The sequence below is a fragment of the Phycodurus eques genome, chromosome 3, assembly GCF_024500275.1.
Source record: "Phycodurus eques isolate BA_2022a chromosome 3, UOR_Pequ_1.1, whole genome shotgun sequence".
In the NCBI taxonomy this organism is placed as follows: domain Eukaryota; kingdom Metazoa; phylum Chordata; class Actinopteri; order Syngnathiformes; family Syngnathidae; genus Phycodurus; species Phycodurus eques.
Window position 1 is genome coordinate 27,978,107 of NC_084527.1, and position 15,670 is coordinate 27,993,776.

General features: G+C 40.8%; 1 protein-coding gene across 12 annotated transcripts in view; it reads right to left on the reverse strand.

The window, feature by feature from the left end:
• Positions 1 to 15,670, reverse strand: part of ankle2 (ankyrin repeat and LEM domain containing 2) — a 35,262-nt gene that overhangs the window by 4,330 nt on the left and 15,262 nt on the right. For 10 of the 12 annotated variants that reach the window (XM_061672993.1, XM_061672995.1, XM_061672996.1 and 7 more), the window contains exons 9-12: positions 13,293 to 13,402; positions 11,519 to 11,703; positions 10,045 to 10,870; positions 1,482 to 1,613 (exon numbers count right to left, since the gene is read on the reverse strand). In XM_061672993.1, the coding sequence (XP_061528977.1) occupies positions 1,482 to 1,613; positions 10,045 to 10,870; positions 11,519 to 11,703; positions 13,293 to 13,402 (1,253 nt within the window). Of the gene's footprint in view, positions 1 to 1,481; positions 1,614 to 3,305; positions 5,147 to 6,884; positions 7,349 to 10,044; positions 10,871 to 11,518; positions 11,704 to 13,292; positions 13,403 to 15,670 lie in introns of those variants that run through there. The other 2 variants (XM_061672998.1, XM_061672997.1) reach the window with 2 other exon arrangements.

Below are 15,670 nucleotides of genomic sequence, written 5' to 3' on the forward strand. Positions count from 1 at the left end.
TTCTGCTGCCCTCGTACATGTCCTGTATTATTCTAACATACTTCTCTGCCCCTCCAGACTTCCGCATGCAGTACCACAGTTCCTCTCGAGGTACTCTGTCATAGGCTTTCTCTAGATCTACAAAGACACAATGTAGCTCCTTCTGACCTTCTCTGTACTTTTCCATCAACATCGTCAAGGCAAATAATGCATCTGTGGTACTCTTTCTAGGCATGAAACCATACTGTTGCTCGCAAATACTAAAAAAATAAACAAATTATTTTAGCAAATGGCTGCCATATAACAAAGAGTGAAAAATGTAAGGGGGTCTGAATACTTTCCGTACCCACTGTAGATGTTTATTATCAACTAAAAAGTGTTACGTTGAGAAAATTCTTCCATTTCCTGAGATAGATAATGTCCTTAAATTCCTTCTTGAGTGTTATTATCTAACAAGTGAATCATCTCAAGGTTTTTACTGTAATTGATAAGAACATTAATCAACATTTAATATAGTTTACCATTTGGACACCTTTAATTCTCAAATCTTGGTGGCCAAAAGCACCACTCGTGTCACTCTCCACTTCATCTCTATACAACATCCTCCTCGGCTGACACTGACAACAGTGCGACTGCTACTGGCAAGAGCGTCACATTACATGTGTAAAAGGTAGGAAGTTAAACCAATCAGTCAATATTCTACTGTGATTTAAGGTGTTTCTTTTTTACAATTCAATATTAAAATAAAGATATGTTAGTCATATCAATTCTTCATAACTTTTAGGCCTGACCTAAAGGATAGGGTTGTTTATATGTCGATTGTATCCAATGTTTTGTTGGTTATACTCGAGAATTATTTATTTCTTGTGTTTAGTGTATAATGCTGAATATAACCCAACCCCCCCCCAAAAAATAATTAAATAAATAAATTAAAAATCACCAGCTAAATGATAATATTGGTAAGAAAAAAAAAAACTAAACAAAAAAGTAAACATCACAATTAGATTACAATATTTGCCCAAATGATTCAGGCCTGCATGAACTATACTAAAATACTGTGATGTAGTGGTTCAATAAAAAAAACAAAAAAAAACGACATACTGTATGCACATATTTTTATCATATGTGATATGGCATTTTTTGTCATTTTTCTGTTAAGGTAGTGCGCAGTCCTATTTGGCCACCTGGTAGCAGTGCCGAAAAATTGTGGCCCTCGCCGTCATTTATAAATTGCAGATCTTTGTGAACACGATGTATTGCAGACAAAATCTAAAATTTGTACCTAATGTTGTGGCTGCTAAGTAAAAGCTTGTGTTGGATTTCATTAGATAAAACTACCGGGAGTACGTAATGCGAACAGAGATTATATAACAATACAGTTTACGATGAACTCTTGTGAGCATTCTCATGTTATCTGATTTGTTCAGCTACAGAGAACAAAAACCTCCCTGATAGCTAAGCCAATCATATTATTTAATACAGTATTGTGCACACATACTAACCTTTGCATGTCTGAGGAAGAGTAGGACGTCATTGTGCTCACCCACTTGTGAATACTGGGATATTTTTGGAGATCCACCTCTACATCCCCTATTGCTGACAACACATCTCTGTCCAACTTGGTAGGCGAATCCCTGTGAAAACAAACAATATGGCTGACCTCATATCTGCGCTGCCATAATCATCATTAAATAAGACCTATATTGTAAGTTGCTGCCACTTTATGGGAGGAGGAAATACCTTACGAGTTTTTCGAGTCACGAGCAGTCGCTCCGTCAATATTTTTCCTTGGGTTGCAAGGTTCGAAAAAAAAAAAAAAAAAAAAAAAAAAAAAACATTCTTTGAGGTGCAGTTTTGCCAATCATGTCTTCATTTGAGGAGCAACTTTCTAATTTGGAGGAGCAATTTTGCAGATTACCAGTAACCGCACAGGGACCCGAAGCAAGGGTTTTATTAAATAATAAAAATACGACAATATAACGGGGGAGTTGAATGTAGGCCTGCAGCTATTGAATATTTTAGTACTTGAGTATCCTACTTGCCCTGTGATTGGCTGGCAACCAGTTCAGGGCGTACCCCGCCTGCTGCCCGAAGATAGCTGGGATAGGCTCCAGCACTCCCGCGACCCTTGTGAGGGTAAGCGGCTCAGAAGATGGATGGATGGTGTATCCTACTGAAAATTCCATTGAACAATCGAATATTTGGATAAATGATTTCCTTGGTGCAATTGTGAATATAAAAGAAAAAACAATACCTTTCACTTAACGTACAATAATTGGTTTCATTTTTCATATAATCAACAATTTGTATTTCTTAAATTCACATTTTGCATAAAAGATAAGGCATTCATAAAAAAAAAAAAAACAGCCTTTGAGCATCTTTGCTTTAAGGTGAAGTAAGCAGTTTGGGAAAACATATATACATTTAATACTTTGTACAAAAACCTGTTTGCAATGACAGCCTCAAGACGCCTCCTGTATGGAGAAACCAGTCGCATGCATTGTTCTGGTGTGATTTTGGTCCATTCCTCCACACAAGCAGTCTTCAAATCTTGAAGGTTCCACAGGCTTCTTTTATGGACTTTGAGTTGAATGGCGGGGCCATTCCAGCAGCTTTATTTGTTTTTCTTTGAAACCAATGAAGGGTTTCCTTGGCAGTATGTTTTGGATCATTATCCTGATGAAATGTCCACCCTCGTTTCATTTTCATCATCATCATAGATGGCAGCAGATTTTTGTCAAGAATGTCTTTGCCCATTCATCGTGAAAATTACCGGTCTCTCATCCTTTTAAGTGGGAGCACTTGCACAATTGGTGGGAAACCAAATACTTTTTTGCCCCACTGTATGTGCCCCTTTCATATTGGAAAGGCTACACCTTTTTCATAACCTCTAGGTGGCGGTGGCGCATTGGAATTAAAGTGTACAGGTTTTTCATAACCTCTAGATGGCAGCATACATTTAATAGTGAAAGGTTTTTTTTCATTTCCCCATATACCAATGTATAATGCGCAATATTGACTTTTGACAATTTTTTGAGGAAAAAAATGCACATTATACACGAGAAATTACGGTAAGTAGAAATCCAATCATACCACAATAGATTTGCCTCGATCAGGTGCTCCTCGCAGGATTTCTGACAGAGGAGTCCAAAGAATAATCATAAGAGTTGTCCAAGAGTTAAGGAACACCTTTGGAGAGCTTCAAAAATACCTGGTACTGTTGTCACAAAGAAAAAAGTGAGTAATGCACTCTGCCGCCATGGCCTGTATGCACGCTCACCACGCAAGTCCCCATTGCTGAAAAAAAAAAAGCATGTCAAAGCTCGTGTTTTCTGAACAACATTCGGACATGCTAGTTAAATACTGGGAGAATATAGTCAGGTCTGATGAGAGCAAAACTGAACTCTTTGGATGACATAATGCACACCACGTTTGGAGGAGAAATGCAGATCAGTCTAAAAACACCATACCAACAGTTAAATTCTGAGGTGAGAACATGATGGTGTGGGGCTGCTTTTCGCAAATGGTACTGGTAAACTTCACATTATTGAAGGAAGGATGAATGGGCAAACGTACCGAGACATTCTTGAGAAAAATCTGATGCCATCTACGAGGATGATGAAAATAAAACGAGTGGACATTTCATCAAGATAATGATCCAAAACATTCTACCAAGGAAACTCTCAATTGGTTTCAAAGAAAAAAAACAAAAGCTGCTCGAATGGCCCAGCCAATCACCTGACTTCAATCCAATCGAAAATCTATGGAAAGAACTGAAACTCAAGGTCCATAAAAGAAGTTGGACCCAAGGTATTCATTTTAGGGGACAAAATGTAGTTACTTCGTGTACAGTGCTTAGTACAAGTGCTATAATAATGTTGCTCCTTATATCATTCCCTGCAACATGTAATAGAATAGTGTTTCTTTTTTGTGTATTTAGTTTCTCATCGGTGGACAGAAATGAAAGGGAATTGAACAACATACAAATTTCCATGCAAGTACTTTCGTAGGATGCTGTAAAGTTACAAGATTTGTATTTATTCCTACTCAATTGATTGCATATTTGTGACATTCTTTTCCCTGAAGTACCTGCGTGAACAATGACAGATGATCTCAAGATGTACTGAGACACACCAAAGACTGACTAACATTGTGATCCAAGATGGCAAAATAAAATCCCCAAATATCTGCCTTTCAGCTACAATATGATAGGTACACAATTACATAATGTACTACTTTTGCCAATCGACGAAAAAAAATACCATTGATGTGGTTAGGGGTTTTATAAAAGCAACCCAGCAAACTCATTACCTAACCAGAAATATTTTTGTAATTGATTTTTGTCACACTGCATTATTTGAATAACTGTTGTTAATCAGTATGTTCTTGTCCTTTTGAAATAAACCAATAAAAATAAAATGAAATTACAGGTTGTCTGTCACCAGTGGCCTACCACAGATTACAACAGCTAGGGCCTGATGATCTAATCAGGTGTTGCAAACTCAACTCAGCAGAGGCCATGGTGAGTTTTACTTCAATCTTATGGCTGTCTCTAAAAAAACAACAACCATACAAATATGTATAAAGTAATTATAAACATCCATGCTTTATGGCATTACTAAATATATATTTAGTGCTGGAACAAACCTTTTGGAATGATGTAATTGAACCCTGCATATAACGTAAATAAAATGTGTTTAAACCCTTTTCATTTGTTCATATTTCTTGTTTTAAATATACAATCCCTGAAGAAGCGTGTTTATGAACAAGAAGGAGATATGAAATGTAACACTGATTTCTATATGGCAATTGTGAAGAAGGAACCATTCATTTCCAGTTCTTTATTGATAACAATTGAACAATTTCAAAATTGTAGCGGTAAATGTGCGGACATTCCTGGAAGTATATTAAAAAGTAAGGTGCAAATCGATATACAAACATTTATAAAGTAATATAACATGCACATTTCTACTGGAGCAATTCTTTGAAAATATAAAATGCCGTTCTAATGTCCTTGGGGATAGCAGACACCAATCAGTTGATCAGGGGCTGAAGAGTCGGATGGGCTTCCCCAGATGTTTCATTGCAGATGTCAAAACATGGAACTGGGATCATGTCGCAGTAAGTTCAACACGATATAGAATTCCTCTAAACTCTGTCAGCTCTCCTGGAAAGCAAGCCATCATGGTGATTAAATTTTGTGTTTGTGAAATTGGCTTTCCATTGTTACAAATATTGCATCTATTCTTTCTGATGTCCACATAAAATCAATTTAAACAGGTATTTTAAAAAAATCCCTCATACACATCCCATCAACAAAAATTAAATGTTGTACGTTTTCATTCTTGTACACATACACTCCCCTCCAAAAGTACTGGAACGGCAAGGTCCATTCCTTTTTTTTTGTTGTATACTGAAGACATTTGGGTTTCAGATCAAAAGATGAATATGAGACAAAAGTTCAGAATTCCAGCTTTTATTTCATGGTGTTTACTTCTAGATGTTTTACACAACTCAGGACTTTTGTTTGAACCCACCCATTTTTCAAGTGAGCAAAAGTATGAGAACGTGACTGATGGGTGTTTCCAGTTGCTCAGGTGGTGCCTTAGATTGATTGCATAAACATTAGATAGTGCTTGTTTTGGCTTTGGGTTTCACCTGTGAAACCTGTATTTGCTGTTAAGCAAACATGACGACCAGACAGTGGTTTATGGGAGAGAAGCAAAGTATTTTGAAACTGAGAGATGAGGGAAACATTGATCAGAGCTATTGGACAAACATTGGGCATATGCCAATACAACAATTTGAAATGTCCTGAAAAAGAAACTGGTCTACATCGAACAGGTTGGCCAAGGGTATCAACAGCAGTTGATGACAGAAACATTGTGAGAGCTGTGAAGAAAAACCCCAAGACAACAGTCAGTGACATCACTGCCAACCTCCACAGGGCAGGTGTGAAGGTATGACTATTCACTGCTCGAAGAAGACTTTGAGAAGAACTATACAGGCCATACAACAAGATGCAAACCACTCATCAGCAAAAAGAATCAGAAGGCCAGATTGGATTTTGAAAAAAGTACAGAGGGCCACGAAGTTTTATGGACTGATGAGACCAGGATTAACCACTACCAAAGTGATGGAAAGGCCAAAGTATGGAGAGAGTAAGGATCTGCTCATGATCCAAAAACACACAAGCTCATCTGTGAAGCATGTTGGAGGTAATGTCATGGCTTGGGCTTGCATGGCTGCTTCTGCAAGTCACTAGGCTTACTAGCCGTTCTCGATGTCACTCATGATGGTAGCAGCAGAATTCATTCTGAAGTCTACAAAACTATTTTGTCTGGCAATTTACAGAAAAATGCATCCCAACTAATTGGGAGAAGCTTCATCATTCAACAAGACAATGACCAAAAACACACTGCCAACACAACAAAGGACTTCATCAGGGGGAAAAAGTGGACCTAAAGAGCATGCATTTTACCTCCTGAAGACGAGACTGAAGGGAGAAACCCCCAGAAACAAACAAGAACTGAAAGAGGCTGCAGTAAAGGCCTGGAAAAGCAATTAAAATGAAGCATGCAACAGTCTGGTAAAGTCCATGGTTCGCAGTCTTGATGCAGTTATTGCAAGTAAGGGTTATGCAACCAAATATTAAATGTTATTCACTTTAAGTTAATTTTAAAATGCATGGTCCAATACTTTTGCTCTCTTGAAAACCGGGAGGCTTCAAACAAAAGGGGCTCTGTCCTGAGTTGTTTAACACATCTAGATGTAAATACCATGAAATTAAAATTTTTTACTTTTGTCTCATATTCATCGTTTGACCTCAAACCCAAATGTCTTCAGAATACAAAAAAAAACTAAGGAATTGACCTTACCATTGCATTACTTTTGGAGGGGTCTGTACATTTACTGCTGGGGTGTTAAACAAATTTTTGTCATGGGCCACATTGTAGTTACGAGTTCCCTCAGATGGCCATTATGACTGGAAATAAATGTTTAATTGGCTCATATTACCTATACATACACAACAAATTGATGGATAAGTCGTTTTTAAAAGCAAAAGTCATAATAGTTTGTTCAGCTATTTTTCAAGTTTCTGTAAAAATGGGTTCAGTCATAAAAAATGCTTTTGCGACAGCTCAACATTTTGACATTTTGGAAGTTTTAGAACCACGGTAGTTAACAGGTTCCTTTCACCTGTGATTTCCAGTTTCTAGAAACGCATTTGTATATAAATGCGTATGTTCAGATCATGTGACTGTTATACAGTGTATAGCATACCTCCTTGTCTACTACCCAGAGATATACTCGGCCACGGGTTGTAGTTGGCCGAGGTCCAAATAGCCGTGCTCTCCTCTTGGGAACTCTAAACAACAAAGAATGTCATAAATTCACCGGTCATTTTCTCTACTACAATGTGGAGTATTGATATTTATAGCTTATATAAAAGCAAATTTTTGCCAAATAAGCATCTAATCAATCAAATGTAACGTGCATGCTGAAAACCTTTGAACTATAATGCCACGACTTTACTTACCGGTGAAAGAGACATGCTGGAAATGGGAAACTTGCTATAAGGTGACCACAGGAAAGCCAGATGGTGACTTGTGCGTGCACGCCGATGAGGGGTGTGGCTTTGGCCAGAGACTTGGAGGGAGGGGGAGTGAGGCTACATTCAAATCTTGCTAGCGTTTTGAATATGACATACTTCACCTTTAAGCAGTTAGCTTGCATTTTAGCCTTTTGTGACATTAATACATCAGGTTCATGGTATCTCATGTCAAGAGAGAGTTTGTCGAGAGAAAAACAAATATTTCCTTTATCTGACTTTACAAAAACTGCACGCGCCCCCATCTCAGACTGTGTGGTTGATCCACTGAAGAAGAGCCCTTTCAGCTGTCAATCAAATATATGGTCACTAACTTCACTGTAGTCAACTAGTGGTCTAGCATTTGGGACGTAATATTGTCTCTATGTTCTGTTGGCTTCATCAAGCCGTGACCTCCAACTCTCATTGGAGCAGTTCACATCAGAGTGTGAAGCGGCTGGGATGAGAATCAGCACCTCCAAATCTGAGACCATGGTCCTCAGTCGTAAAAAGGGTGGCGTGCCCTCTCCAGGTCGGGGATGAGATCCTGCCCCAAGTGGAGGAGTTCAAGTCTTGTTCACGAGTGAGGGAAGAATGGAACGGGAGATCGACAGGCGGATCGGTGCAGCGTCTGCAGTGATGCGGACTTTGTATCGGTCCGTTGTGGTAAAGAAGGAGCTAAGCCGAAAGGCAAAGTTCTCGATTTACCGGTCGATCTACGTTCCTACCCTCACCTATGGTCACGAGCTGTAGGTCGTGACCGAAAGAACCAGATCCCGGATACAAGCGGCCGAAATGAGTTTCCTCCGCAGGGTGTCCGGGCTCTCCCTTAGAGATAGGGTGAGAAGCTCGGTCATCCGGGAGGATCTCAGAGTAGAGCCGTTGCTCCTTCACATCGAGAGGAGCCAGATGAGGTGGCTGGGGCATCTGATTCGGATGCCTCCCGGACGCCTCCCTGGTGAGGTGTTCCGGGCACGTCCCACCGGGAGAAGACCCCGGGCATGACCCAGGACACGCTGGAGAGACTACATCCTTCGGCTGGCCTGGGAACGCCTCGGGATCGCCCCGGAAGAGCTGGATGAAGTGGCTGGGGAAAGGGAAGTCCGGGCGTCCCTGCTAAAGCTACTGCCCCCGCGACCCGACCTCGGATAAGCGGTAGAAGATGGATATTGTCTCTATGGTGCGTCAGTAAAGGTGAAATATGATTTAAAATCGTCCACGCATTCCTGAGTTCCAGATGTTTTTCTGCCGAGAGGCCTGAAATCAGGTCATTCGAATTTGTGGAGCTTATCTACGTCACTAGCGAAGATATCCGCCTTCGGCTAATTGCACAGTCTTCCCACTCTCCGTCGGCTCACTGTGTGAGCCGACAGCTCACCAAAATAGTCTCCACGGTGCTACGCGCTGCACATGGAGAAAGGCTGTGGAGTATTAGACAGCCAGCGCCTTTCTGGTGACATTCCATGAGCCTTCTACCGGCTAGTGGTGCAGCAGTCTACAATGAGCAAACAGCTCACCACAACATTCTCCACGGTAAAACTGTGATTCGTAGTTCTGCTTTTCAATTGTGTTTTTTGAGGCGCACAATGTGAATTTTAACTAGCAAACTGCAATACGAGACCGCTTAATTTGAACCTTGCATTGAGAGCAAAAATTTGACTTCCGACACTACACAGCTAGATGGACGAAGCGACCGTCGCAACATTCGGCCACCATCAATTCACGCTGGTTACCGCACAGTGAAAGTGAAGTTATCCCTTGTGTTTTGTGTTTGCATTTTCCATTTTTTGGGCAGTTATTTTGCCAAATGTCTTTTTCTACCCATGGGTCTTAAGATATAGATGAAAAGAAGCGGAGGAAGTTCACTGAATTAAACCTTAAAATCATTAAAAAACTATGTGTTTTTATGTCATTTTAAGTTCACTCGGGTTACATTTGTCTCATATTCTGATTCTGATTCTGATATTTACATTTGTTTGATGATCTTAAACTTTGAAGTGAGGAAACAGCAAAAATCTAAGAATTTGAGAAGGGGGCCAATAATTTTTCACGGCACTGTAGTACTAATGCAGGAGGAGTCATTGAAAGCTAAACGCCAGACAAGGGTGTTAAAATAATTTCTAAGCTGCGGACTTCAGTCCATGAAAAGATGGAGAAGCTGCTGTAAGTGAGGAAAGCGTGCCCATAGATGTAGAAACAAAAGTGATTAAATTCAGCAAAAGTGAAAAAAAAAAAAAAAAACATTAGTGGCAGGGAGCACTTAATGTCTGATTTTTTTTGCCTTAAGTATCAGTATAGTCACGAGTACCCGATGCCTTGATATCAGGCTGTTATCGGTCTTATATCAATACCTGGTATCGGTACTTGCCCTACCACTAAGTCAAGGTACTACTGTACTGTCAATTTTATAAATAGAATTCCACTTATGTTACATTTCAATCAATGATCTATGTAGAGAAAACAGTCATACTCACCCATGGATAAAGAGTCCTCTTCTAATGTGAGGTGGGGTCCTGGGAAGGAACTCATGGGAATTATCCAAGGACTTATAGGAGGAGGCAGATGACCCCGAGCTACTCAGGTCCCTCCCACCATGATCCCATGATTTGGACCTTGCACAGAGGTTGCGCACCCCTGAAGCCGTGCCCCTTGTCCTGCTCATCAATTCCAGGCTGTCCGCGTCTGCATCCAAGAACTCTTCAGAGCTGCCGCTGCTGCACCTCTCCTCTGCGTCACCTCCCTTCAAGGCCTCGTTGTTGTGGCTGCCGTGGCCAATCGACAGTCGCTTCAGCCCACAGGTCTGGTCTGTGCCAATGACAGAGCTGTAGGAGTCGAGGGTCTCTCTGTGTCGGTTCCCGCTACTGCTCCTCCTCTCCCTGCATCCGTCAGGGCTGTCCGGCCGGTCTTGTAGCGACATGCGTTCAAACTCCACCAAGAGGTTGGAGACGGGTGACAGCATGCTGGAGGCGGACGGGGAGCTCCGAGGAGAGACCTTATCTCCATTGGGAATCCCATCTCTTGAGGAAGAGCACACCTCATTTTTGCAGACGACAGGTGACAGCAGGTCCTGCTCGGCTGCGGTCTCAATCAGGTCCCCCCCCCGATACTTCAGTCCCATTGGCATGATGTGGAAGTCGTGACCTCCCACTGCACCCTTCAGATTGTCCATGGATGTGGCGGAGGAGGTGATGCTGGTAAGTGCTGCATTCTGCCTATTCTTCATCTCCTCAAGGCTGATGTCCTCACCCTCATCCAAGAAGGCACCAACAGAGATGGAGTTGCAGAACTTCTTGGGCTTGCCTGCAACCAGGGGTGTTTGTTTAAAGACACACTCTGCCAAAGTCCAGCACTTGCTGTCTCGGTTTTTAATTATCTTCATTTTAACAGTTAAAAAAATAAAATAAATAAATAATACAAATAAAATAGAAGCATAGGTTCAGGTGCTCACAACAACATAAATTTTGGGTTCCATTCCTGGCTTGTATATTTAGAGCCATAAAACATCACAATTCTACACAATTCGTTGTCTAACTGTGTTGATTATAACAATACTGCAACTGTAGGCCATACAGAAACAGAAAACATCCCCGAAAGAGAGGTTTATCAATCACAAGGCCAATCAATAGATCCAATTCATGTATCGGGAATTGAAATACTACAATTCATTTTGGCAGAAAAATACTTCAATTCACACACCAAAGTACCCCAAGTCAGAGTTGATGCTAGAGCGACACCACTTCATATCTGAAATTCTGATATGCCCAAGAGCAAGGCACAGCAACACGTTTGTATGCAGCCCCCCTCACTCTCCACGAGTGGATGTTCATAACATCCCGTTGTGTATGTGTGTGTTGTAGTATTTTTCATGCTCAACAATATAGTGAAATAGACCTATCATAAGAGTGAATCTTTTCTCTTACTAATAAAGGATGATTTTTCATAAGGTACCTGGGGAAGGAGTTTTAAATTTGTTGGTCTCATTCTCCCCTTCTTCACAAGTCCGTGGAAAGAAATCCTTCCTACTCAGGTACTCTTCAAGCTTCTGAAGACCTTTGATTGATGACAGATCTACGAAACAGTCAAGGAAGTCCCAGTATTCCGCCCAGGGGAGACCCATCTTATGAGCCAATTCTCTGTAGGAAGAATATGTATGTACATTAATCACTAAGACTGTTATTACAAATATATAGTTCTATGTAAGTGTAGCTTGGCGGCACGGTGGACGACTGGTTAGCACATCTGCCTCACAGTTCTGAGGACCTGGGTTCAAATCCGGCCGTGCCTGTGTGGAGTTTGAAAGTTCTCCCCGTACCTGCGTGGGTTTACTCCGGGTACTCCGGTTTCCTCCCACATCCCAAAAACATGCATGCTAGGTTAACTGAAGACTCTAAATTGCCCGTAGGTGTGAATGTGAGTGCAAATGGTTTTTAGTTTACATGTGCCCTGTGATTGGCTGGCGACCAGTTAAGGGTCTAACCCTACCTCTCGCCCAAAGATAGCTGGGATAGGCTCCAGCACCGCCCATAACCCTCGTGAGGATAAGCAGTATGGAAAATAAATGAATGAATGAATGCAGCTTAGTGTACTAGTGTGCCAAGAGTAGATTTGTTTTCATTCTATTCCAGATCTACTGGAAAAAATATTAATATAACAGCCCATTCACAATAGTTAAATCTTTATGGCTCAGAATCAATATTGTGCCTCATGGCTTTTGGCATTTTTTAAAAATGCTAATGAAGACGTAAAACAAAAACACGCAAAAAAAGGGATTAGCCGCACACAGCTTTAAAACATAAAAAAAGCTACCACCACAACTAGACCAGTGGTTCTCAACTTTTGTCACCCTGGGACCAGCATTTTCGTTTTGTTGCAAAGTTGTGAACCACTTTCATAAAAGTTAAAGGTCCCATATTTTGTTTATGTATACTTCAATAGAGTGACTCTCTAACATGGCCTTAGTATAAAGTGTCAATTTCATTTGAAAAAACATTGGTTTTGTCATACAAGTTCCAGAAAAGGCCGCCTCTAAGAGCTACTTCTGTTTGACCCAGTTTTGTATCTGCTTTGTTCCTATTTGGGTAAGACTGCCCCCTTTCCTCTGATTGGTTGCCTAAGTGTAGAAGACCCACTTGTCAGAGCGCACATTTGTTATGTTGACAGTGCTGGCTCGGGAGGGGAAAGGGAAGGGGGAGATCCTTGAGAAATTCGACTGACCTGATTTTAGTTAGTGACAGAAAAACGGAGCTTAGGAATGCGTGGACGACTTTCATATTTCACGTTTACTGTGGCACCACGGGCAATATTACATCCCACATACTAGAAAAACTTGGTTTGGCTAAGCATGTCCGCTTTAAGAACAACAAAGATTTTTTAGGGGGAGTTTAAAAATAGCCTCTGAAAACGTGTATTATATTTTTAAATGTCGTTTCAAATGAATTTGCTGTACTGCCAAAGGCATGTTGCTTGCCATGACATCCCCCAGGCAAAGGGTGAGCTGCACTGTATTTGTTTACGGAGTAAACTAGTGGCTAGAGAACAAGGTAATATTTCACTTTCCAACTTTGCTCCCTGTTAGAATAGGAATAATTGTAATTGTTTTAATCTGTGTCTTCCACCCATCCAAAATGGGTCTGCAACCCACTTTTGGGTCCTGTTGAGAATCACTCTCCTAAAAAACAATATTTACATACAGTGGTCTGTTTTAGGATTACTGTGGACTTGCCTGCCAACCCGCTCTGCACCACGGTCAGGATCCGACTTCAGGATGTTGTGGAAATGCTTTGCTTCTGAAGTCCTAGGCAGCGTCTTCCAGGAACGGCGAAAATCACTTGCCTAAAGGGGACGATTGTAGTTTCTGTTCAACTAACATTTCAATAAGCCAAACATTATCTAAGCAACTCCGTTTGATCCTTTTGCCAAAACAAACTAACTTGGGTTGGGAATCTCTGGCATGAGGCCGTTTCGATACATGTCTTTACATACACGCGTTGGGATCTTAAAAGGCAGAACGATTCGATACAATTCAGTTAGGTATGGGAGCGATACGATTCGATCCGGTGCAGAAACAATGTGATAGTAAAAATTTGTTGATGTTAATCATAAAGAACCTTGACTTGACTTAACACAATTCTATAAAATGACATTCTTTCTGCTAGAATGTCTGTTCTGTCTGACCTTATTTTCAAACAAGTAAAAGACTACTTATCACTGAGCATTGTTGCTTTATGAATATCAAATTAATGATTTAAATAGAGCACAACGATAAATTTTTGTTGAGAAAATAATTTGCACAAACAATATTTAAGAGCCAATGGGGGTCTCGCACAAAGGGTGCCATTCAAGCTAGGACCGCCACGTCACACACGCAATGCTTCTTTTTTTTTGTGTATCTTTTTACCAATTGCACTGCTTGCTGTGTGCTAACTGACTTTTTGATCTTGAAATTGTGATAACTAGCTTAGCAAGTTGTATCAGCTTCGGGACATAACTGGCTGTGTGTCCTTTTAATGGACGCCGTGGATGTTCACAGAAGTTTTGTTTTGGGGTCGTGCAGTACCAATACTGGAACGTATGTATACATTACTCGCGCAGTCACTGTAGTAGTGTCGCCACGCTGCACTATTTGCATATCTGTTGTTGACCAATACCGGCCACTTATGTGCCTGAGTAGCATCTGCAATATTTGCACAATTGACATTGTCCCAGATTATCGCACTACTCGTCACTTTAAACAGCATACATTTCTTGAAGCAAAGCACCCTTTGCACAATGGTCATTACACCGGATTATTGTTCTATTAGTCATTTCAAACTGCTCTAATTGCTAGAGGACTCTGCATCTTTGTGCAAATTGTCCCAGAAATAATAATTGTACCGGCATTACCACATTACTGGTAACCTTTTATTGCTCAGTGACTGTATTTTTTATGTCTTTAGCATTCTCTGTCAATTGACTGTCTGTCGTCATACTAGAGCGGCTCCAACTACCTGAGACAACTTCCTTGTGTGTTTTTGACATACTTGGCAAATAAAGATGATTCTGATTCTGATGAGAGGACTCGAGAAGAAGCATTAATTTGCTGAGATATATAGCCCATGGGAACTGCCGAGATGTGTACACCTCTGCCATTGTTTGCATGTTTACAATCTGCCAAGCACATTTCGTGTGCCCCAGTGTCGACGGCGGGCTTGAGAAAAGGTACGCGGCGTCGTCGCATTTATTGTTTAAAACTGCCGGGGAAATCTAGCGTCTGTGAATGCTACTTTCCTATCGCTGACACCACGAAAGAAGCTTAACTACTGAAAAGCTATTCGATGTTGAACGCTACAGAGAAATGAACATATAGTGCTGTGAAAAAGTAGTGGCCCCCTTCTCAAATTCTTATATTTTTGCAACGTCTCCCCACTTTCTTTAAGATTATCAAACATGTAAATATCAGAAAAATATAACCCAAGTGAACTTAAAATGCTGTCTTTAAAGTGGTGATTTCATTTATTAAGGAAACAGAGCTTTTCAGAGTTACCTGGCCCTGTGTGGAAAAAGTAATGGCCCCATAAACCCCTAATAACTGGTTGGGCCATCGTCCGCAGCAACAAATGAAATCAAGCGTTTTCTATAACTGGCAATGAGTCTTTCACATATCTGTGGAAATATTTTTACCCACTCTTCCTTTCAGAATTGTTTGAATTCAGCAAAAATTGAGGGTTTTCGAGCATGAACGGCCTTTTTAAGGTCACGCCACTGCATTTCAATTGGATTCAAGTCTGGACTTTGACAAGCCCACTCCAAAACTTTCATTTTGTTTTTTTTTAAGCCATTTAGAAGTTGACTTTGGATCATCATCATCATGCTGCAGAACCCAAGTGCGCTTCAGCTTGAGGTCACAAACTGATGGCTGAACATTCTCCTTCAGGATTATCTCTTAAAGAGCAGAATTCATGGTTCCATCAAGCACAGCAAGTTCTCCAAGTCCTGAAGGAGCAAAACAGCCCAAGACCGTCACACTACCACCACCATGTTTGACTGTTGGTATGATGTTCTCTCTCTGAAATGCTGTGCTACATTAATGGCAGATGTAACGAGACACACACCTTCCAAAAA